General features: G+C 41.1%; 1 protein-coding gene across 1 annotated transcript in view; it reads right to left on the reverse strand.

Annotated features, from left to right (window-relative positions):
* The window catches only part of Gnmt (Glycine N-methyltransferase), a 135,887-nt gene that overhangs the window by 68,746 nt on the left and 41,173 nt on the right, over positions 1 to 25,968 (reverse strand). Inside the window, exons 2-5 of the mRNA XM_080279220.1 lie at positions 23,770 to 23,984; positions 10,416 to 10,543; positions 7,875 to 8,004; positions 1,061 to 1,181 (exon numbers count right to left, since the gene is read on the reverse strand). Of these exons, the coding sequence (XP_080135346.1) occupies positions 1,061 to 1,181; positions 7,875 to 8,004; positions 10,416 to 10,543; positions 23,770 to 23,978 (588 nt within the window). The 5' untranslated portion in view covers positions 23,979 to 23,984. The remainder of the gene's footprint in view (positions 1 to 1,060; positions 1,182 to 7,874; positions 8,005 to 10,415; positions 10,544 to 23,769; positions 23,985 to 25,968) is intronic.

The raw sequence follows: 25,968 nt of genomic DNA on the forward strand, positions 1-25,968 counted from the left end.
ACCCATACGTGTTCCCTATGTGTCAACAAGTGGGTTGGTGGAGAGTTAGTGCCCCTCCCCATAAAACAAATAACTCAAAGTCAAATGGCCACCCCTTACAGGATTATGGCGTCTGGCAATGAATGGATGGATGGATGGATGGAGGTTGAATTACCAACATGAAGGACGCCAAATTGTCTGCCTGTGATACATTATACCACCAAAATCACTCTCCCTTGCACTCACATTCATTCTCATTTGCAATCAATCAATCATTAATCCATACACACAATTCATAAAAATGGTTTTCTGTTTATGTCGAGTAAATGGCACCAGTTCTGGCATAACTGGTTTCAAAACAGTCACCGAATTGGCTTTGAGGGTGTCTGACCCAATCCTTGGGAGATTCATATGCCACATCAGTGACAGCATGTTTGTATATTAATGTCAGACTGTGAGTCCAGCCTAATACTCCTTAGGTCTCCCTGAAATAATTTAGCTTACTGTACAATAGACCTATCAACATTATCATAATATAACAGTTTACTAAATACACTAGAAAAATGACAATCATCACACTAACAAAATACAGTAATCTAGTGAGAATGAAAAATAAAAAATATCATCATAACTGTCAGCAAGCACCAGACAATTTTGTTCAGCTGACAATTTTCTTTTCTTAAAGTAGTAGCTGTGGCCCAAGGTACATCTGACCTGTAAACCCAGTGGACTGCAGGCTGAAGCTGCTCTCCTCCTGCAGTTCACTTTCCTCTTTTTTCCAGTGGAATAAGGGGGGGGGGGGAGGAACATGGTATAACCATGCAGATGAGCTGCTTGGTTATATCTGTGCCACCATATGAAGGCATCCATCTCCAGTACCTTCCCACAAAAAGAACTAGGTAAATTAAATTCACCTCCACCATCACCATCATCATTTTTCTAATTCTACACATAACATGGGGTGAGGCCAACCATCATCATCATCATCATCATCATGCCACCTCTTTTTCACACAAACCTCATAAAAAAAAACACACACAAAAAAAGCAAAAGTGAAAAGAACCAACCCCAGAGTACTCACATTGTAGTAGATGTTGTGTGGTGGGGCAGAGCCAGTGTCGATGATGTAGTCGTAGTTACGGTGGTCAATCATTAACATTCCACCAGGCTTCACCATCTGAGCAAAATTACTCAATGCTAACCTGAAAGGGAATGCAAAAAATCGTCATCATCCCAATCTACATGACCATCCTCCAAATTAACACACAAACCTGTGGAACCACATCAAACATGGCCAAAAATGTAAACAATGAGGGACTCGAATTTCAAGGATTTGATACAAATACCAATGTCATGGACCTGGTTAAAACATTAATTATGAGGATTAGTGAACTTGAAAAGAAAGTAGAGAATCTAGTGATAAAGGATGTGTCTGAAAATACGGATACTACTATACAGAGTCTAATCCAGTCCAATGAACTAGCGAATGAAGAGATTAGAAATTTGAAGCGTGAAAATGTCGAATTGAGGAGGAAACTAGAAGAGAGTACTAATAAAACGGAGAAGGTGAGTAGTGTAGTAGAAGAATATAAGGCAAAGTGGGCACACGTAGAAGAAGAACAGAAAGAAGTGGTTAGCTTAAGAGAGATCATCCAGGAAGAAAGGGAAATGAACAAGAAAAAAATGGAAGAAAATGTAGTGAAAATACTGAAGAAAAAAGAGAAAATAGTGAGAGAAACTGTAGAATGGAACAGATGTGTGGTAGTATTTGGAAACAGGGAAGAGGAAGAAAAGGTTAGGTTCATAAGATTCGAGAGAGACACGAACCTGGTGAGAGGAATATTAGGCAAGACTGACCCCGAAGGAGACAAGTGGGTAAAAGAAATTGAGGAAGTAAGGAGGATAGGGCCTTATAAGAAAGGGGAAACAAGACCAATGAGAGTCAAGTTTACATCAGAAAGTGTAATAAATGGGATACTTAAAGTGACCTGGAAATTAAGTAAAGAGGAGGGGATGGAAAATATTATAATAAGAAAAGATCTGAAAGAAGAAGAAAGATAAGTTTTAAAATCATTAAAGGAAGAAGTAAAGGAAAAAAATGATAAGAGGACAGAGGAAGAATGTAATACTTTTTTTTGGAGAGTAATGGATATGAAAGTAAGGAAGTGGTATTTAAGCAAATAGAAGTGAAGGAACTAAGGGGGATGGCTGGGAAAGATCAGAAGTTGAGGAAGTGGTACGGACAGAGAGTAGGAGAGAAGAGGGTATTAAAAATGTCAAAAATAATTTGAAGGTGATATATACTAATGCTGATGGTTTCATATCGACAAGGATTGAAATTAACGATTTCTTGAGAGAACATGAACCTGATGTCATGTGCTTTGTAGAGACCAAATTAAGAGTAGATATTGATGTTCATTTGGGAGATGGTAAATACAAACTGTGGAGAAAAGACAGAAAAGAAAAAAAGGGAGGAGAAGTGATGATAACAGTGAAGAACAACATAAATGTAGATACTGTAGAAATGGGAGAAGGCAGGGCTGAAGTGATATATATGAAATTAGAAACTGGAGAGAATGTTAAGAGAGATATGTCAGTAGTGCATGTTCCTCCAAAGATGAAAGCATGGAAGGATGACGAATAACATGAGCTGTTGTCTGATATGGCTAGCTATTTGCAAAAAATAATTGAGAAAAGCAATAATATACTTTTGGTGGGTGACTTTAACTGTAAAGAGGTGAACTGGGAGGAATGGTACTTGGGAGGCGGCAAGGATTCGTGGGGCACTATGTTATTAAATATAATAATGAATAATGTGATGACGCAATGGGTCAAAGAAGAGACACGGTTTCGAGGTGAGGACACACCAGCAAGGTTAGATTTACTGTTCACCAAAGAACCCGATGTAATAGAATCATTGAAATACCTCTGTCCTTTAGGAAAAAGTGATCATGTGGTCATTGAGTTCCAGATGTTAATAGGGAACGCTGTCAAGAGACGAGCTTCATAGACAGGGAAGATACAACTTTGGGAAAGCAAATTTTACAGGATTGAGAAACTTTTTTGAAAATGCGGATTGGAGAAAATTCAGAGAAACAAGAGAGATACAGAAGAAGTGGGATATCTTTCTAGACCTCTATAATTTGGGAGTGGAAAAATTTGTACCAAGAGTAAGAGGGAAAGAAAACAGGAAAAAGGAGTGGTTTAATAGAAGGTGTATGACAGCAAAAAAAGAGAGAGATAAGGAATGGAACAACTGGAAAAAGAGAGGTAACAACAGAACAAAGGAAGAATATAAAAGAACAAGAAATGAATACACAAGAATACGTAGAGAAGAAGAAAGGAATTTTGAAAAAGGTATAATAGACAAATGCTAGGATGAACCCAAACTGTTTTATAGATTTGTTAATGGCAAACTGAAACAAAAGGAAGGAATCATCAAACTGAAAGTAGAAGGGGAGGTCTTTAAGGACGCGGCAATGCAAGCAGAAATAATGAACAAACGTTTCTAGTCAGTTTTCACTAAAGAAAAGGAGCTTGTGGATGGGGAGGGAGTGATTAGAAATGTTCCGGTGATAAAAGATATAAAAGTGGAGGTACAGGAAGTGTATAAATTACTGGAAACTCAAGATGTAAGGAAAGCCCCAGGACCTGATGGAATTTCTAACTGGGTACAGAAGGAATGCAGAGAACAACTGGCAGATAAAATCCACAGTTTAACAGTATGCTCACTGGAAGAGGGGAAAGTGCCACAAGAATGGAAGAGAGCAAATGTGGTACCAATTTACAAGGGAGGAAACAGGGAAGAACCCCTGAATTATAGACCAGTGTCTCTAACCAGCATGGTTGCAAAATTGTGTGAGAGAATCCTGAAAGACAGATGGATAAAATATCTGGAACAGATGAATATTTTGGCTGAATGTCAGTTTGGATTCAGAAGTGGAAGGTCATGTGTTTCTAACTTGTTGAGTTTTTACTCAAGAGTGATTGATGTGGTACAGGAGAGAGATGGTCGGGTGGATTGTGTGTACTTAGACTTAGAGAAGGCCTTTGACAAGGTACCTCATAAGAGACTAATGTGGAAACTAGAATACATAGGAGGACTGAAGGGGAAACTTCTGGAATGGATGAGAGACTTTTTGAGAGACAGACAAATGAGGACAGTAATAAAGGATAGGATGTCTGGATGGAGGGAAGAAACAAGTGGAGTCCCTCAAGGCTCGGTGTTGGCGCCAGTAATGTTCCTGATTTACATAAATGATATTGTAGATGGAGTGAACAGTTATGCAAGTCTGTTTGCTGATGATGTAAAGATCTTGAGGAAGGTAGAGGTTGAGGAGGATTGTAAAATACTGCAGGAGGATTTGGATAGGATACACGATTGGAGCCGGACGTGGGAAATGAAATTTAATGTAAAGAAATGTAAAATATTGGAAATGGGTAAAAGTACCAGGAGATCATCACTGAATTATTTGTTGGGTAATGAATTAATCACAAAAAGGAGAGAAGAGAAAGATTTGGGAGTGCTGGTCCAAGATAGTTTGTCACCAGAAAAGCACATTAACAAGATAGTTGGAGAGACTTATAAACTCCTGACTAACATAAGAGTAGCATTTCATTATATGGATGAGGAGATGATGAAAAAATTGATAGTGGCCATGATCTGCCCCAGGTTAGAATATGCAGCGGTAGTGTGGTCCCCACACAAAAAGAAAGATATAAACAAGATTCAGAGAATACAAAGAACAGCAACCAAGATGGTCCCCAGTCTGACAGATCTGTCATACAGAGAGAGGCTGGAAAAACTGGATTTGCCTTCCTTAGAGGAAAGGAGAAAGAGGGGAGACATGATTGCAGTGTTCAGGACCATGGTGGGAGTAGATAAAATTGACAAAGATCATCTGTTTGTATGGGATAACAGAGCAACAAGAGGACACAGAATGAAATTGAAAAAGTCAAGCTGCTTGAAGGATATCAAGAAATATAGCTTTCCTTACAAAAGTATAGACTTACGGAATAGCCTGGACAAAGAGATCGTCCAGTCAAAAAACTTAAACGAGTTTAAAGCTAAATTTGACTTATTGAGAAACAGCGATGGAAACCCACGAGCATAGTACATTCCGTGTATATCACAATTAGGTATATTAGGTAAATACTTAAATATTTGGAACGACTTAGACAAAGAGGTGGTGCATGAGAAAAACATTCATGTGTGTAAAGGTAGACTTGATAGATGTGGATATGGAGACAGGACAACCGAGCATTGCTCAATTCCTGTATACTACAAATAGGTAAATACAAATAGGTAAATACATCTGTTCAGAGATGCACAGAGACGTGACAGCTCCAGCATCAGGTTGAAAGTTTAACTTTCCACACACTGTTTGTATGGAGTAGTTGGTGAGTGGGGTGTGCCTGGAGAAGTGGATGAGAATGGCAGTGCTCTAGTGGACACTGTTTGGCAGGAAATGATCCAGAGGTATACATGGCGAGTAATGAGAAAGGTAGGTGATGAACTTAATGAACGGAAGGCAATGAATGATTATGCGTGTGTGAATGAGGGAGTGAGAAGGTGTGTAATCGATGCAAGAGCATACAGAGGCTGGGGTTGTAAACTTTCTGACCACCACTTGGTGGTGGTGAAACTCAGGGTACAAATGCAATGGATGAAATGATGGAGAGAAGGACAGCAGGAAGTAGTTCATACAAGGAGGGTAGAAAGGTTGCTAGAGGATGGAAAAAGGCAGAATATAAGAGAGAAGTGGAGGAGCAACTGGGCAAATATGATCTGATGGAGATGGGGGAGGTGGACGGTGCATGCAAGATATTCACAGAAGAAATCTGTGCAGCATGTGAGATGGTGTGAGGGGTGAAGAGAAGACAAAAGGGGTTGCAGGGAACAGCATGGTGGTATGAAGAGGTGAGACAAGCTGTGGTTCAAAAGAACAAATCATATAGGCACATAGTAAGAAGATGGGATGGATGCAGAGGCAGAGGAAGTTGAGACACGGAAGAGACAGTTATATACAGAGAGGAGGAGAGAGGTGAAAAGACTAGTAGGAGAGAGTAAGAAGAAAGTGGATGAGGAATTTGGATGGAATCTGGGTGTAAAGAGGAGGGAATGTAAGAAAATGTTCTGGAAGGTGGTAAAGAGAGTAAGACATGGTGATAAAGAAGTTAGTATGGGACTGAAAGAGAAAAATGGTAGATTGATAGCGAAAAGGGCAAAAAAAAGTGAGCAGATGGAGAGAACATTTCATGAACTGTTAAACACAGAGAATGAAAGTAATGCAAGTATAAGTGGCTGGGGAATGGCTGGGAGAAGGGGGGAGGTGAGATGGGAGGAAGAGATCAGTAAGATGGAAGTAGTGAGAGCAATGAAGAAAGTCAAATGGGGAAAACCCCAGGAACTGATGGAGTGTGTGGTGAAATGCTGAAGCATGGAAGAGAGATAGTAGTTGAATGGATATGGAAGATGTGCAGAATGGCCTGGGAGGAAGGTAGAGTCCCGGAGGATTGGAAGTCATGTATAATTATTCCCCTGTACAAAGGAAACGGGGAAAATGAAGTGTGTGGTAATCATATGGGCATCTATCTCCTTAGTGTAATAGGAAAAGTATATGGTAAGATACTTACTGACAGAGTTAGAGAAACAACGGTGGAAGTAGTTGAAGAACAGGGAGGTTTTTGGAAGGGAAAAGGTTGTGTAGATCATATACTCATCCTTAGGTCTTTAGTGGAAAGTTTCTAGAGAAGGGAAGGAAGTTGTATGCGACCTTCACGGATTTGAAGAAAGAATATGACAGAGTAGACAGACAAGGAATGTGGAAAATATTAAGAATATTTGGAGTAAATGGGATGCTGTTGAAAGTCGTGAAGATTATGTATGAGGGTGCTAACGCTGCAGTGCATGTGGATGGTGAACTGAGTGAATTTTTCTCTCTGAATGCTGGATTAAAACAGGGATGTGTTAGGTCTCTATGGCTGTTCAATCTGTATATGGATGGGGTTATAAAAGAGATAAAAGGTAGGGCAGTAGATGTTGGAGCAGCCCTAATGAGGGGGAACAGTGTTTGGAAACTTCCTGTGCTGTTGTTTGCAGATGATACTGTGTTGTTAAGTAAAGATGAAAGGGAACTGCAAGGCTTGGTGAATGAGTTTGGGAGAGTGTGTGAGAAACAGAATCTAAAGGTGAATGTAGGGAAGAGTAAAGTTATGATCTTTGAGAGAAATGAAGTCACTGAATGTACAGTAAGGTTGGATGATGAGGAAATGGAAAATGTAAGTGCATTAAAGTACTTGGGTAGTGTGATGAGTAAGGATGGAATTTGGAAGATGAAGTGCTTGAAAGGGTACAACTGGGAAAAAAGGTTTCTGGTTCTTTGAAAGCAGTGATAAGAAGTACAGAAGGGATCTTGGAAGCAGAAAAGTCACTGCATGATAGTATTGTGATACCAATTCTAACATATTAAAGCAAACCTGGACGTTGTTGGAAGGCCACAGAGCAAGAGTGACTGCATTATAAAAGAGGAGCATATGGATTTACATGAAGAAACACTCTGACAAATGAGGAGGTGAAGGAGCATTGTGGTGTGGATGTAGATGTGACAGAAAGCTATTCATCTATCTATTGCCAGATGCCTTCATTTCGTACGGGGTGGCAACAAACAAATCACCTTCACGTCACCAGTCCCCCACCAACTCTCTGCCCTACCCCACCCTTCTCTACTCTACCATTGCATATCCTCCCTCTGACATTTACTTACCTTTTCCAATTCCTCCTGGCCATATCTCGCCCTACCCTGCTCCAGCCTGTCCTGCCATATCTATCCCTGCCCCAATATACCTCTACCTACTCTACCTTCTACTATTTATACCTATCCCCTCTGTCTTACCTGTGCTCAGACTGATCGCCAGAGATGTCGGGTAAGTGAGCAAAGGAGTTGCCAAGACACACCACTGCATCAAATGTCCCAGCACCCTCTATGTCGCTCGGCAGCGTCAGCCAGTTGGCCTCCTCAATAACTGCAAAGAAAAAATAACTTCCACTTTGCCCTTATGGAAACTGGGTGAACAAATGGTTAATATCTATCTTCAATTATTCACCATCTAGGATCCTAACTGCTTTCTCTAACTGTTCATCATCTCCATTTTATTTAACCCGTGGACTGTGAGCCCGAGCTCAAGCTGGGAAGCACCACGTTGCAAGCCACAGCTCAGGCTGTGCTAACCTTCCAGTGGCCATGCATCACTGCTCACTGCTGTACTCCACCCTTAGGCAAATTTACGCATGGCGTTACGCGAAGACGGAAAGAGAGAGATTTTTTTTTTCTCCCACCAGATGATGCCCCGGATGTCCATCTTCACGCTTATAATAAACAAAAACTATTTTTTTTTTTTTTCCATTTCTTCACTACTTCACCCCTACGCAAGCTTACGCATGGCGTTAGGCAAAGACGGAGAGAGTCAGAGAGGGAGTGAGATTTTTTTTTTTCACCAGATGATGGTGTTTGAGAGGAATGAAGTCATAGAGTGTGCAGTGAGATTGGATGGTGAGGATATGGAGAATGTGAGTGCATTCAAGTACTTGGGTAGTGTGATGAGTAAGGATGGAACTTTGGGGGATGAAGTACGTGAAAGGGTACAGCAGGGAAGGAAGGTTGTTGGCACACTGAAAGCAGTGATGAGAAATAGGGAGGTGAGTATGGAAGTTAAGAAGTCACTGCATGATGGTATTGTGATCCCTACCCTGACGTATGGAAGCGAGGCGTGGACCTTGCAAGAGGGGAACAAGTCAAGAGTGAGAGCAGTGGAAATGAGTTACTTGAGAGGAGCATGTGGAGTGACATGGAGGGACAGGTTGACGAATGAAGAAGTGAAGGAACGTTGTGGGGTAGATGTGGATGTGGTTGAAAAGATTAGGAGAAATACACTGAGGTGGTTTGGACATGTGGAGAGGATGGAGAATGAAAGACTGACTAAGAGGGTGTATGTAGGTGAGGTGGAGGGAGGGAGAGGGAGGGGTAGACTGAGGATGAGGTGGAGGGATGGAGTTGAGAGGTATATGAGGGAGGGGGGGGTGAGTTGGGGGGAGGGGAGTCAAATGGTGGGTGACAGAGTGACTTGGAGGCGTTTTGTCTGCGGCCACCCTTTGCGGGATTAGGGCGTCGGGCTATAGATAGATAGATAGATAGATAGATGATGCCCTGGATGTTTATCTTCAAGTTTATAATAGACAAAACAAAACAAAAATAATTTTGCGTACCAGGGTGTGAGATAAAAAAAAAAGGTACTGTAATTGCGCAACCCACGGGTTAATATCTCGTCATCACCGTCTCTCTCATTCCTCTCTCCTCCATTCTTTTATATCAGTACAATTATCAAACCAGACTCAAACCAGCTCAAACATGGAAATACGGTTACAAAAGAAGAAAGCAGTTACATTAATAAATGAATTACAAAAGATGAATGACATGATGAGATGTGGTGGCAACCATCATCCACTCACTCGATATAGTGCTGTGTACTACTTCCTTCACATTTATTCTTCTTTTTCTGTGTCTGCCCTCCTCTTTTCCTATTCTCCCATTCTTCAGGTCACTTTTTATTACTCTTCTTTCCATTTCAGGTGGTTCTACACTGAGTCACAGGACTATTAGCTTCCTGTAACAGAAGAAATCATTTACAATGCTGGGTAGTAATCGTATAACCAAATAATCGGGTGATGTGGAGCCTACTATGGTGCCCTTTGTAACTGGGTGGAGAAACACAAATACAGTGTCCATCCAGGACCCAAATCTCAACACTCTTCCCTGCATCTCACTGTGGCGAGACATTATCAGCTGTAAAGGAATATCGGTTCACTGTACAGGATGGCTCTACCAGGGCAGCTGCTTGCCTGTTGTTGATAGGTCTGCTCAGCCACACAGACCAGGGTTACTCATCATCATCACCAACAACAACAACCCCTTCAGTGCCAGGATGTCATTTTTGTACTGAATATTATTTCTCTCTCCCTTTCTCTTTCTCTCTCCTCTGTGACCATAAATGTTTTCACTTTGTTTCTGAACACATAACAATTATGCTACAAGAGGAGACTTTTAAGTGAATTTACACTTACAAAAATCCTCTTTCTCTTCAGCAAACTCTCTCAACCCCTAATGTACCACCATATCTTTTAAATTTAATCCCTTCATTTCAATAACATATAATTCAAATGTATTCTTGATATATTTAGACAATTTTACTCAATTTAAAAAAGCTCTGATGTCATGAATGGGATAATGAAGCCTGCATTTAATCTCTTAAGTTCAAAGCCTCCCCTAAACTGAAAATAATCACAGAAGGTAGCATGAATAAACCCCACTGAAAGGGCAAGGCTAAGGGGTTAAGTGTTACTACCCCCCCACCTCTGTAAGGTACTCTCCCCTACTCACCCCAGTTATCAAAGGCCGGCTCTTTCCTCCGCCTCCAGCGAGTCTTGAGGGCATACTTGAGCATCTTGTCTGACAGATCAACGCTGGTCATCTGAAACCCTTCCTCAAGGAGCATTATGCTGTCCACACTGAAAGAGAATTGATGTGATGACTGACTAAAATGATCTAAGGACAAAGGACACAAAACAGACAAACTAAACAAGACCTCAGCGAAAAGATCAACAAGCAATTGTAGAGGGCTAAGAACCAAGACGTAGCTCAGAGAAGACTTGAGATTAAAGGTGAATTCAGGGTTAACACATTACACAGAAATGCTGTCAGCATTTGAGCTGCAGACAGCGACCATCAAGTGAACAAGGCTGGAAAAGATAATTAAGGCATTCAGCAACAGAAGAGGGTTTTGTGCCAACAATTCAATGGGAGGAAAGTGTAACTTAGAGCACAAGGGCTGTACTTTCCAAGAGTATGAAGGTTTTGCACATGTATAATGCAGATGGTAGACTGCTGAGTGCTATTAAGGGGGAGGTGGTTGAATCGGTAGAGAGGCGGACTGCAGTCCTGAAGGACCCAGGTTCGAATCCCCGCTGGGGCAGGGAACAGTTTAAGGATTTGAATTTCATAAAGGGCAGACTTTCCTGATCTACCAGATGACCCGCCGACATGTCATAGAAGTACTCCAGCTAATACCAATACACCGGTCCTGTATGAGACAGTCCTAGCATGTATTCAATATGGACGGTGGGTGTTAGCACCGAAGTGGTGACATGTGGAGAGGTAGGAGGACTACTGGGCCTTGGGATAGGCTACTGCCCTCGAGATATAGGCCCTGGAGCCTTTGCCCAGAGTCGGACACATAAAAGTATATATATATATATATATATATATATATATATATATATTTTTTCATAAATAACAGAACGGAGGAAGGAAAAACAAATGGGTAAAAAAAATAATCCATACACCAGATTACTGGTGTCCTCTGTTCATAAAATATCTGTAACAATTAGACTTGAACAGTTGTGGGTTGAAATTTGGAGGAAAACGACTCTGGGGAAGCGAGTTCCAGAGAGATGCAGTTCGGGGAATGAAAGAATTCTGATAGGCAGAAGTTCTACAATATGGTTGAGTGACATTCCAGTCATGAGCGCTACCAGATGCCCGTGTAGCACGAGGGAAGGCATAGAGAGGTGGCACCATGGACGCAACTTCGTCTGAGCATTTGCCAAAAAAATATCTGTAAAATAATGCAAGGGAGGCAACATTCCTTCTTACTTGCAGGGGAGGTAGTTTATATGTAATGGCAGGGTTGTTAATGATTCTAACAGCTTTATTCTGAATTTTGTCTAGTTGTCTTAATGCAACCTCTCCACAACCATTCCACAAGGGTGAGCAATATTCAAGCTGAGAGCGCATATGACTCTTATAAATTATAGCTAATTGCTCATCGGCGAAGAAGTTACGGACTCTGTACAATAATCCAAGTTTCTTTGAGGCGGTTTTAGCAAGTGATCTGACATGAGAGGTCCAGCTGAGGGCACTGTTAAGTAAGACACCAAGAATTTCAATACTTTTGGAGATGGGTATATTAGTAGCACAGAAGGTAATGTACGAATCTGGCAATATCTGTCTATTACTAAACTGTATATATTTAGTTTTACTAGCATTAAAAGAGACAAGGTTGTTTTGTCCCCATTCACTGATTGTAGATAGATCTTGATTTATGGAGATGGCTGTACTGAGTTGAGAGGTAGAGATATTAGACTTTGTAAATGGATGTCTGAGTGTGAATGAACTATGTAATGTTAAGTCATCTGCATATGAGTGAATGGAATTGTGAGTGACAGATAAGAGATCATTAATATGAACCAGAAATAGGGTTGGCGCCAGAACTGATCCCTGCGGCACGCCGGCGTTAATTGAGTGGAAATTCGAATATACATCATCTACTTTTACTCTTATTTTCCTGTCACTAAGATAAGAAGAAATCAAAGGAACAAAAGACATTAGTCCATAGCAAGGGAGTTTGGACAGCAGGGAACGGTGCCATACTCTGTCGAAAGCTTTAGAGATATCAAGAGCTACTGCATGAGTTTCTCCAAAAAGATCAATTGATTGATGGATGGTATGAGTTAAGAGATTGAGTATGTCAATGGTGATGATACTGAAATGAAGAGTTTTGATCAGTGTTGGCATGAGACAAGCTAGCATGGTGTCTCCATGACTACTCAGTTTTTATATATATACTGTATATATACACTTATGTAGTGCTGCCTACTTCTTCCTTCACCTATATCATTCTTATTCTGTGTCTGCCGTCCTCTCTTCCTATTTCTCTCATCGTTCCTGTCACTTTTTATTACTCTTCTTTCCTATTTAGATGGCTATACACTGAGTGACAAGCCTAATGGTTTCCTGTAAGCCAGGAAACCATTTACAATGCTGGGTGGTAACCATATAACTAACCCATACCTGTTCCCTACGTGTCAACAAGTAGGTTGGAGGAGGGTTAGTGTCCCTCCCTGTAAAACAACTAACTCAAAGTCAAACGGCCACCCCTCACGGGATTATGGCATCTGGCTATAGACAGATTGATATATATGAATGGTGGTATGAAAGAGGTAAAAAAACCACAAGTAATGGAGAAGGAGATGACAAAGTTAAAGAATAGTGAAGGATGGAGTACCTTGTTATATGCAGATAAGGCAATGTTGCTTGCAACTAGCTGACATGAGCTTGTAGACTGGTGCAGTTTTGTGAATGTCTGTGAGCACCTTGGCTCGAAGGTAAGTGTAAAGTGATGGTTGATAAGAAAGAGGGTGATTCCTAGTGTGATGTTACAGTAAATGGAGGGGGATGAGAACATGTGAGAGAGTTTATGTACTTGGGTGCAGTGAAAGAAAAGAGTGGTAAATGTGCAAAGCAAGTAGAAAGTAGAGTAGTACAGGAAAGGAAAGTGGCTGATGCTATGAAGTCTCTGATAAGAAGTAGAGTTCTAAGTGTTGTGGGTGCAAGAAGCCTGCATGAAATTCTAGTGCATACTCTAACACATGGGTGAGACAATATGGTGTGGCATGAAAATGAAAAGTCAAGAGTTAGGGCAGTGGAGATGGGACTGTTGAGGACTGCATGGAGTGCAGAAAGTGGATAAGAAAATTGATAATGTGATTTGCGAAAGATGAGAAATATGAAGTCTGTGGTCACTAAAGCTGAACAGGGTGTGCTTAGATGGCATGGGCATGTGGAGAGAATGGGTATGAAGAGAGAGGTGAAATGGGTATATCAGAGTAAATTTGAAGGTGGGATAAAACTTTTTTTTTTTTTTCTATGCAAGATGGAAGGAACCAAAAGCCAGGAGTCTGTAAATTGTTCCCTTCATGAAAAAAAAAAAAAAAAAAAAAAAAAAAAAAAAGAGCCAAATTCAAGAACTGTTCATTTTGATATGCCTGGACACTGTATTTCAAAGACTGGAGATCACAGACAGTAGGAAATACAGACAAAGGGAAACAGTTCCAGAGATAACCTGTTGCATACATAAAGAACTGGGAGTAACGGTTAACTCCTGCATTAGAAAGTTGGACAGAAAAGCAATGAAAGTTTGTTGCCAGACGGGTGTTCCGCGCCAGCCATAGTAGAGGAGGGATGCAAGAAGACAGTTCAGATGAGCGGTGACCAGTGAAGCCGCAATACAGCCTCCACACACGCAGGAGTTGTACTCTCTACAGGCGCGAATAAAACCAGTGTATAAAGTCAACAACTGTGCAGCGGTCAAGAAGGCAAGGAGTTGGCTTAGCATACCTAATCTCTTGGGAGCAGATTTTATGAGAGAGGTAATATGTTCTTTCTAAGATAAATCCCAAGAGAATGAAACTCCAAGTACTGTATGCTTAAAGATGACGTGGGATTAAACTGGATATTGTTAAAAATTAGAGGGTACTCCTGTGGAAGACTTTGTCAGGTTGACAGGTGTAAGAACTGAGTTTTTCATGCATTAAAAACAAGATAGCATTTACCCCAATCAGAGACATGAGCCAAGTAAGACATTAGGTGTGCCATTGCCTCATCCCTTGTTTGTTGAAGTAACCACTGAGATGGATGCTATGGGAGGTAAATGGAAACGTGAAGGGTGGAGTCATCTGTGTATGAATGGATAGGGTTAGATGTACAGCTTAGAAGGTCACTGATGAACAAAAGAAGGAGAGTTGGTGATAGGACAGAGCCCTGAGAATAGCTCTACGAGAAGAAAGGTGGCTGTCTACAGCAGCAGCTATAAAATGACCAGAAAGGAAGCCAGAGATAAAGGCACAGATAGAAGGATAGAAACCATAAGAGGTCAGTTTGGAAATTAAAGATTTATGCCAGACTTGATCCAAAGCCTTTGAGATGTCAAATGCAATGGCAAAGCTTTTGCCAAAGTCCCGAAAGGAGGATGACCAGGAGTCTGAAAGGCAGGTGAGAAGATTGCCAGTGGAGCGTCCCTGGTGGAACCCATACTGACGATCAGAAAGAAGGTTGTGACTGGAAAGATGCTTTAAAAATAGTTTGTTAAGAATAGACTCAAAAACTTTTGAAACACAGGATGTTAAAGCAATTGGGCAATAGTTAGAGGGTTGGGAATGGTCACCCTTCTTTGAGACAGGCTGAATGAGAGCAAACTTCCAGAAAGAAGGAAAGGTACAAGTTGATAGACAAAGGCGAAAGAATTTACCTAGGCAGGGTGTAAGCACAGAAACACAGTTTTTGAGGACAACAGGTGGGACCCCATCAGGCCCATATGCCTTCTTAGTACTGAGACCAGTGATGGCAGAGAATACATCAACTGAAGAAATTTTAATGTAACCATGAGGAAGTCAGAGGGGGGAAGTGACGGAGGAACAGCACCGGAATCATCTAAGGTGGAATTGGAGGAGAAAGTTTGAGCGAAGAGTTCTGCTTTACCAGCAGAAATAATAGCCACAGAGCCATCAGGATGGAAAAGAGGAGGGATGGATGATGAGGTAAAGTTGTTAGAAAGGTTCTTGGTAAGGTGCCTGAAATAGTGAGAAGAATTCGAGTTGGAGAGTTGAGAGCATTTAGTACGGATATTATTTTTTACAAAGCGAAGAACGGATATAGAACAATTCCAGGCAGAAACATAAAAGAGATGAGATTCAGGAATGGGTTGGCTCAGGTACCTTTTGTAGGCCTTCTACTTGTGGATAGCATTAGAACAAGCATGATTAAACCAAGGCTTTCTTGCATTAGTCAAAGGATATGAGAAAGGAATGTATGCTTCCATGCCCAAGACAATAACCTCCATAATGCACAAAGCACACTCAGATGGCTCTCAGCCATGGAAGCAATAACTATTCCACGAAAAATCAAAGAAGTACTGTCTGAGGGCCTCCAAATCAGCGGCTCCAAAGTGCCACAACCAACTTTTCTTTGAAGGATTCACAGTCCATACTGGAGCCATGGGACAGGTTCAGGTGATAAGGTTGTGATCGAAGGAGCCCAACGGTGAGAAAAGATTAAAAGCATACGCAGAAGGATTAGTTGTAAGGAAGAGGTCGACTATGTTGGAACTCTCTCCAAGGCAGTCAGGGATACGTGTGGGGTGCTGTACAAGCTGCTCTAGGTCATTATGGATAGAAAAGATGTAGGCCTGTTTACCAGGTGGATCAGTGAAAGGACAGGAGAGCCAAAGGTGATGGGAAACAGTGATATCTCCTAGAATGGAGACTTCTGAGAAAGGAGAAATGGACAGAATGTGTTCCATCTTAGAAGTAAAAGTCAAAGAATTTTTCATGGTCAGTAGAATTAGGAGATAAGTAAACAGCGCAAATATATTTAGTCAGAGACTGACAGGAAAGCTGAAGCCAGAGAGTAAAGAAATCGAAAGATTCAAGTTCAGGAACACGAGAGCAAGACATATCATTGCATACATAAGCACAACAGCCACCTTCAGGTTTGAAATGAGGTGGATGGAAGGTGGATAGGTATGGTAAACGAGTGTGTGAGAAAGAGAGGTATAGGATCAAACAAGGCTAGGGAACTGACAAGCGATCAAAATGGATGGATGAATTTTGAATGAAAGGATTTTTAATGAGGACTTGGCACTCCTTTTAATGTGACAGTCATCAAACTGACTGTCATAAATAGGTGAGTGTGATGTTATATGTGAAATGTTTCTGACCTATCAGGTGAAGCCTGGATTCCATAGGCCTGAATGGTGAGAGCATTGTTGTGTGGATCATTCAGCTGGACTAACTCTGGTTAATATGGTGATCCCTTGGTTATCGCACACTTGGTTAAAATGGTTTTCATTATCACTTCAAAATTAAAATTTGCACTCCTGCCAGTATCACGCATTTTTATTTGCTAAATAACATAATAACTGCACACCTGAGCTGGTTTCTAAAGACAATGATGGTAGAGTATCTGTGGTTTCCAATGGGTTTGAGGGATTCAGAGATGAGGCCCTACCTGAGAAGTTAACCCCAAGTGGTGGAAACCATCATCTCCACCTTCCTAGTCTCAGAACCCCTTACCTCAAGCTCATCTCAGTACTTTCTACGGTACGTACATTCATACATCACCTAATCCTGTGTTGCCCCATGAGGAGTGTAGGAGCCCACGGTTAGACAAGTTGGTCCTGACATTTAAAATGAGAAAGACCAGCCTCATTCATCCCCGAGTGGCATAATGTGAGCAATAAACCCCAACCATCCCTTGGATATAAACCTACACAGGCTCAAACCAGCTGGAGTGCCTTAAATACTAATTAAACCACCAGGTGCCATACCTTGGTTATATGGTTACCACCCAGTATAGTAAATGGTTTCCTGGTGTACAGGAAACTATTTGGCTTGTCACTCAGTGTTGAGTCACCCGTAGACAGAAGGAAGAGGAAAGAAAGAAGGAAAGCAAGACAGAAGAGGAAGGAACGAAAAAAGGAAAAAAGAGAGGAAAGGGCAGTCACCTGTGCGCAGCACTACATCGAATAATTGGATGGTGAGTGTCCCCACCTGCCACTACTAAGGTATGTGCTTATTCCTTACTGTGCCCTTTTCATCATTTTCTATTAACCTAAACATGCCTATGTGTGCTTCTGATATTTACCAAAACACTATGTATGTATTTATTGGGCATAAATTGTTGTCAAATGGAAAATCTGCATTTATGAGTGGAGTGCCCAGTACCAATTAAAATAAATCCCACATGTTCTGTGCTTTCATTATCAAGCAGTTTTGTAAATTTGTTATCCCACACTAGGCTCAGTACTAACTATGCACAATAACCAAGGGATCACTGCATCTCACACTTTCAATTTTTTTCTGGCTCACTGGACCTTATCTCACCCCACAGCAGAAGAAGAAGAAGAAGAAGAGCAGGAGGAGGAGGAGGAGGAGGAATAATAATAATGATAATAATAATAATAATAATAATGCAAAGGGATACCATGGAAAGCAAACAGCCTTAGACCTTATGGTCCTTTTAACCCCTACACCGCGGGCTTGTTTACCAATTACTTGCGTGTGCCGCGGGGTTATTTGGGCTCCGACAGACTCTCAAAAAATATTTGCCAAAAATCAGTTATTAGTCCTAGAATAATAAAATTACATATGCTTATGGCACATACCTTCAGCTTTCTCCTGGAATGATTGTTGAGCCTTCGTCGGTTACCGTAGGACTTGTGGAGACCTCTGAAGTAGGGTAACGAAGTCTCCACTTTACACTTCCCAACAACCCGTAATATGATTACCACAGCCAGATACAAACACTATAAACACTATTCTACAATTTTCAAGTAGTTTGGGATCCATAGTCAAAAAAAAAAACACTGTGAAAGCAATGGAAATTACGAGCGCGTCTGATCGTCGCACTGGCACTAGTTCGCTCATGGTAGTCTGTCATTTATTATTCATAAAACCCCTCACACTTTATATTTCTATTACTATATAACACTTATATATATCTACAGTCTTTATCCATAAGTTTCCTTCAGTAGTATTAGTTTATTGTCACTGTAGGGATTCAATTTCTTTCAGTAAAATACGTAGCATTCACTTTCTCGTCCTGTATACTGGCATTGAGAGTGAATGTCACTTTCATCTTCACTCTCATAACTCATAGCATTCAGACATGCTAGAGTGAAACTTTCACTTTCATTACTCCTAGGGTATATACTCGTATTCTTATAATACTACTCATTTACATTTCTATTTACGTTCTCTATTTTATTTACGTTATTTACATTTCTATTTTATTTACAGTGTTATGCACTGTCACTTGAAATAACTTATAAAACTATTTTCCATTGTTCACGTATATTTACATTCATTACTTTCACTTGCTGTTTACACATTATTTACACATTATTTACAATTCCACTTGCACTGTTTTACTCAACAGAAAGATCGTAGTCACTCTTTTATCAATTGTCAGCCATTTACCTCTTTCCACACGAGGTTTAGTAGGGGGTAAAGGTCACAGAGCCATTTGCATGGGGGTGAAAAAAGGGCTTGAAGTCAGCAAGATGAAACATACGTCCTCTCACTTCGGAAGATGAGACTACACTGATAACGCAGTTGCCAGGCCAGCTAGCCTAGAGGCCTGCTTTAGGGGTTATTCAGAGTTACCAATATTACTTCTTGAAACAGCTAAGTCTAGCACTGATATGATTGGCAGGAAATCTAGACAATACATTATAAATTTGGTAGTTCCAGGTGAATGTAAATATCATTTAGGGTTCTCCCTTCCCTCCTTACAGGTATATTTATTACGAAAATAGATTAGAGGCCTACTTAGGAGATATATAATCAGAGCTACCAATGTTAAATCTTGAAACAGCTTTTTGTAGCACTGATATGATTGGCAGGAAATCTAGACAATACATTATAAATTAGGTAGTTCCAGGTGAATATAAATATCACTTAGGCTTCTCCCTTCTCTCCTTACATGTATATTTATTACGAAAATAGATTATACGGCATATTTCAAGGGGAAAAAAACAGCGAAAATTAGCGAACGAGTGCACATGAGGTGTTGTCAGGTGATAATTAGCCAATTCCAGGTGTATGGCACTCTCACTTACCTGATTTCTTTCTTGTATATATTATTTGGTATAAGAATACGACATAGGGCTTATTTCAATGGATGAAATCAGTGAAAAATTCCAGGGAAGATTTACTTAGTGTAGCATGGCGGGCAGGCGAGAGGATAGGGTAATGGAGGGGGGGTAGGGAGGGGAGTCAAGAACGGGGAGAAATGGCTAAATTGTCAACAATGGATGGGAGTACAGATGAGATTAGGAGTGCTGACTAGTGTTGGACATTGTCAGTACTGATAGATGATACAAGCCCCCACTTGAAAGCCCGGGTGAATTCAAAATAACACAGAATCACAAAAGCGACGCCCCGCGGTATGATCCCTTGCTCCCAAGCGTCACGAAAGTGACGCCCCGCGGTTAAGGGGTTAAGGCTGCTTGTTACAGAGCAGACTATGGCTACGAGATCTAAGTCTGCTTGCTGAGGGATAAGGACAGTAAAACAAGTAGGGTCCCCCTGCCTCCAAACCTTCATTAATACTGGCAAGAAAAAGTGAGAAGGACCACCATGCAGCATGAAAATCTGACAAGGAAATTTCATAGGAAAGACTGAAAAGAAAAAGTTACATTCTATGATACTTTGTCTATAAGCTACCAGTTTCAATAACCTGAAAGAGAAAGTAATAAAGTAAAATGAATAATCACAAATAAATAACTACGGCATGACATTAAATTCGGGTATGTTGAGTTAACAAGGTGTTTAGACACAGCGTGGAAAATGCACAGTGCACAGTATGGATGTTCAGGGATGGTATGGCAGCCTTGCCTGGCGTTTTTAAGGTAGGCAGCAGTCACACAGGCCCCCAGCTCCGTTCACTTCACTGTGACAAGGAACTTTTCCATGTGGGACAAGTACACAAGTTACCTCCTGAAGCAGTGACCCCTGGTACATTACAAAATCCCGAAAGTGGTCACTTGACAGAGGCCCTCAGTGATCCACAGCGTATCATAGGTTGAAAGAGTAGTGATCATTAACACAGAGCTACCCATGCAGATCCTAGTCTGTGCTTATATTATTTTATTTGCATTTAAAAATTGATGAATATACTGACGTGATATGACGCTATATATGGGTATGTTACGTTTACGGAGTGTCTTGTAGACAGGTAAAAAATGAACTTAGGCATAGCTGGTAAAAGCAGGTTATTCAGACAGAAACAGGGTCAGCAGAGGATTCTCGTGCAAATACTTGTCTATTTTGTTTTTAAATGTCTTAACTGAGATATGGTTCACAGTATCTGAGGGGAATCTGTTCCAGATATTTACAACTCTGTTGAATATGAAGTACTTTGTTTCATGGGATTGGAAACGCTTTCCCATAATTTTGCAGCCATTGCTCTTGGTTGGCTCGAGCAGTCTATTTTAAAATATTTATTCATGGTTAAGTTATCATATCCCTTCATGATTTTCAAAACTTCAATAAGGTCATCTCTTAACCTGCGTTTCATTAGGCTAAATAATTTTTCTTCAAAGCATTCCTCATATGGCTTGTTTCTGTCATGGTATCATTTTTGTGATTCTTTGCTGTATTTCTCTGATTTTTCTATTTAGGACGAGGAGGAGGAGGAAGAGGAAGAGGAGGCAACTTACAAACAATACCCATCCAACACGTCTGCCTCAACTAACAACAAAGGTATGGTTGTGGAAAGTATGCCAAACTCTCACCAAACCTTTCTACCAACTGAATTTTGACAGGAAACCACCTTGTAATGGTGAATGCCTCAATTATTGTTTTCAAATGACTGTATTTACCCAGATTAATACAACAGTGTCTATTTTATTTACTGCTACCACTAAACAATTCTATTAACCTTAGGAAGTCTCTAAGCGAATGGATTAATCTTAAAAAAAAAAAAAAAAAATCCATTAGCTCAATATAACTGTCTGGATATTGCAGGAATAAAATACAACAGACATTACAGTATTACTATTGTTGTTTAGTTACCTCAGACTGTCTGGTTAAGCAGACCCATCAACTGCAGGCAAGCAACCACCCCTGCAGGGCTATGATGTGCTCAAACAAATGAATCCTAAAACAAACTTGATATTTGTGTGGCTCTTTCACCATAAATGGTCTGGTGGTAGGTGGTGGTGACCACCATGCACTCACCTGAAGTAGTGCTGCCTGCTTCTTCTTAATTTTTATCATCCTTTTGCTGTGTCTCCCCTCCTCTCTTCCTGTTTCTTCCATTCTTCCTGTCACTTTTTATTAGTCTTTCCATTTCAGGTGACTGTACACTGAGTGACAAACCTAATAGTTCCCTGTGATCCAAAAATCATATACAATGCTGGCTGATAACCATATAACCAAAGAACAGGGTGATGTGGGGCCTACTGTAGTGTTTGTTAACTGGATGGAGAGAGACAAATGCAAAATCCATATGAAAACCAAACCTGCATACTCTTCCCCGTGCCCAACTCTGATGAGACACCATCTACTGCAAGGGAATAACAGTTCACTGCATGGGCAGCTGCTTGCCAATGGTTGATGGGTCTGCTAGGCTAGACAACAGGAACTACAGGTCTTTTTTTACAGTGTACTGTATGAGGAAGTGTGTGAGCTGGGAGCAGAAGAGTGAAATGTCAGGGGATAGGGCGACATGGAGGTGAACTGTTTGTGGCCACCCCTTATAGGATTAAGGCATCTGTCAATAGATAGATAGACTATTACTACTGTTGTTGCTAAACTGCAGTGTGTCTAGCCAAGCAGGCCTGTTGACCACAGGTAAGCAACTCACTTCCGTGGGGCCATCCTACAGGTAAAGTACACTACAGACGTCATGTAAAGAACTGGTGCCCTCTTAAGGCAGATGGCATTACCAGAGTTAGAGAGTCCTATCCCACACCATGGTGCAGGGAAATATGAAGCTTGGCTCCTGGGTTGATGCTGCATGTTTCACCCCATCCAAGGTATACAGTACCACCATGTGTTGGCTCATCAGCACCAGAAGAAAAAGTCTACTAGAAATTAATAAAATCATGTGCTGGAAGTAAAAATAAAATTAAAGAGACAGCACTGTACAAACTGGGTTACTATGGCACAATATATTTCTTACGCTTACTTTTACCACATATGTCGGACATACTCTCTTACTCAAAAACAAAGCCATCCCAACAAACTTTCCACACATATTTCTCTACCTATACTAAAAACTCTTACACATCTCTATTCTCCAAAATAGTGAGGTACTATCAGATAATGATATTCAACTTAAAGGAGATCTTTTGGACTGAAGGACTTATCATAATCCTTTTAACCTGTATTATGGTTCTACACATAAGTGCAGCAATGTCTCCTTAACTGTTCTTCATATACAGTATATATATTAACCCCTAAAAGACAGGTGTCCACACATGCTGTCCGAGGGTACTAGAGGCAAAAAGACGGTGTCCCTCCTCCTCCCCCCGACCCCCCCACCATCTCTCAACAGCCCCACCCCCAAATCCCCCACCCCCAACTCCCCCCACCACCCCTAACCCCCCCACCAACCCCTACCATCCCTAATCCCCACCCTCCCACCATCCCCACCCTCTGCACCTCCCCACATCCCACAACCCTCCCATCCCCCCATCACTCCCACATCCCCCCATCCCCTACTGCCCACCCCCTACCACCACTACCCCCAACCCCCTACCCTCTACCCTCTCCCACCCCCATCCCCACACCACCCGCACCCCCCAAACTACCCCACCCATCCAACCCCCACTGCCACCCAAAACCTCTTCCCCCCTACCCTCCCTCCCCATCCCCCACTTCTCCCTACCCATCATCCCCCACCCCCATCCCACCCTACCCCCCACCTCTCCTAAGCACCCAGCCCCCCCCTGCACCACCCCACAACCCCCCCCACATCACCACCACCACCACCCACAAACCTCCCACCATATCGCACCGGCCGATTATGCCCGTCCTGAGCGGATGTCAAAACATTTCTATGCCCTTCTTGTAAGGGTTAATATAAACATATACAGTATATATATATATATATATATATATATATACACACACTAGGCCCTCCACATTCGTGGGGGTTAGAGAACACAGACCCCCACGAATGTGAAATTTCCGCAAATGTTTGGTGCACCCTCCTATAAATGCCTCTGCAGCTGCAAATCACCCTCTGTGAGCAAGTGTGCACATATTGTACCTAATAAAGCATATCTGGAACCTGAACGCAGCACAAAATATCACAAATAGCTGTGTATGTATATATACTGTATAAATATCAGCCAACAGACATATAAAACATTAAAAGTCTTCCAACTAACCCAGTACCGCACGCAACATCCAATATGTTATGGCAGCCATTCTTCCTCAGCAGGTTGACGATGAAATTGCGATAGGTCTGAGTTCTCTTGTTCTTGTCACCAATATACAGTTCCCACAGCTTGGCTGCAATGCCATCTGCATATTGATCCTTTAGACCCTCGGCCGGAATGCCAAGTGTCCGGGTGCGGTAAACACGATTGTCTGTCATTCTCAGCTGTAAAAAAAAAAAAAAGTAGAAAATGTGTGAATCCAGGAATGGTAAGTACAACTGTACCTAATCTTCTGGAGTAATAAAGAATAAAAGCCATCCATCCATCATCCAATCCTCTTTTTTTTCTTCTCATTAGGAGTCCAGGGATCCAGGGCTTGGCTATTCATTCCTAGCATTTAAGGCATGGGCAACCAGCCTCACTCAACCCTGAGTGGCATTATGTGAGAATTAAACTCCAACCAGCCCAGTCCAATCGTTTGGTGCTGGAGAAGGATGCTTTCATGCAGCAGCACTAACATAAACTAGGCAGTTGTACTGCCCAGTTATGCAAACATCCCTATATTCTCCAACTTTTACCTTTTGAGCAATACTTCCTTACTCCACATCTTTGCACAGACCAACATAATTTCTGATCCTATTATATCTACAAAATCCACCTGAGTCCAAATTCAATAATAAAAACCTAAAAACCCATTTTTCTACCCTGCTGATATTTCTTTTCTCTTCCTGAATATACATCTATGCATTCTCCTTTTCAGTTTCTAAGTGATACTTCCTTACTCCCTATTTTCACAAAATCCCAACATACCTGATCCAAACCAATCTACAAAATCCACTAATGCCTAAATTCCTTAACAGCCCTATTTCTACTGCTTTTACTCTGTATTTTTCAAACATCCCTACGTCAAGTGGGGTTGGTGGAGGATTAGTGCCCCTCCCTGTAAAACAATTAACTTTAAGCCCTTGGCCACCCCGTCTGGGATACATGGCGTCTGGCAATGAATGAATGAATGTAACACACATAAATTAACCCTTTTGCTACAAGGACATCTTTTAATACTTTTCTCTTGCCACTTCCTGATGTTTTACCTTATGTATGAAAGTCTAGCTGGAACTAAGCAACTACTAAACAGTGCTTTTACCTTAACTTGGCTTAGATTTTTATCTTATTGCAATTAATTTCATGAGTGAGTGAATGAACTCTAAATGCCAGATACCAAAGATCATATGCATTATGTTATGATTGGATGGTACAGTAAGGTGTGGGGAGGACACGGCAGAGGATAATTAGAAACTAGAGAGGGGATCTTAAATTAGGTGAAGCATATGGAAGCATATGGAATGCCAATGGGAAGTCCTTAAACTATTCATGTCATGAAATTAATGTCTAACTTGACAGAAGAGGAGGGAACTAAAGGCTGGAAGAAACATGGAATCAAGAATAGAGGTAGGACAGAAGAAAAGAAGAGGACAATAAGGTGAGAAAGATGAGAGAAAAAAAGGCCTCTGTCAGTCACCTCTTAAGACAAGCAGAGATACTGGGGAAGTATATTTTTCCCAGCTTCCCGGGGAGGAGTTAATTTCATGAAGCCCAATGGCAGAATAAGACAATATTATGGCTCTAACATCCTTTCCACAGCACTGTTTCATGATTACCATCATATTCTAATATTAATCTACTGTTACAACTCATTATTCTAGATGGAGTAATTGCAATTTTTGACCAGGCTATAATGAAGACTTTATCTACTCCCTCCTAGTCTGGAAATATGTCTGATAATCTTTACAGACTTGTGTAAACATATTCTGAATACCTCCTCTCAAGTTTCTTAAAATATTTATCCACCAAGAAAAATTCTTTTACCTTCCTATTCATACTGTATCTATTCTCTTCCTCTCTCTCTCTCTCTCTCTCTCTCTCTCTCACACACACTCCTTTTCCTCTTTCCTTCTCTCTCAGCAATATAATGCTCCACTCTCTTCTTTCAAACAACATAAGATCTTCCTCTACCAACAATAACCTTGATCTCACTTCACAAACATTCTTTGGCAACTTACCCAACTCCCTTCTTTAAGGTACTCCTTAAACTTTACTCCTTCCATTTTCAGATACTCCTTTTTATCTACTCAGTAATTCCACTTCACAGTCCTATTGCTCTTCCTTCCATTCTATAACACACACAAATTTCAATAGCTGTTACATACA

The sequence above is a fragment of the Coenobita brevimanus genome, chromosome 77 (genome assembly GCF_032717465.1).
Source record: "Coenobita brevimanus isolate Jiangsu-jjx chromosome 77, ASM3271746v2, whole genome shotgun sequence".
Lineage (NCBI taxonomy): Eukaryota > Metazoa > Arthropoda > Malacostraca > Decapoda > Coenobitidae > Coenobita > Coenobita brevimanus.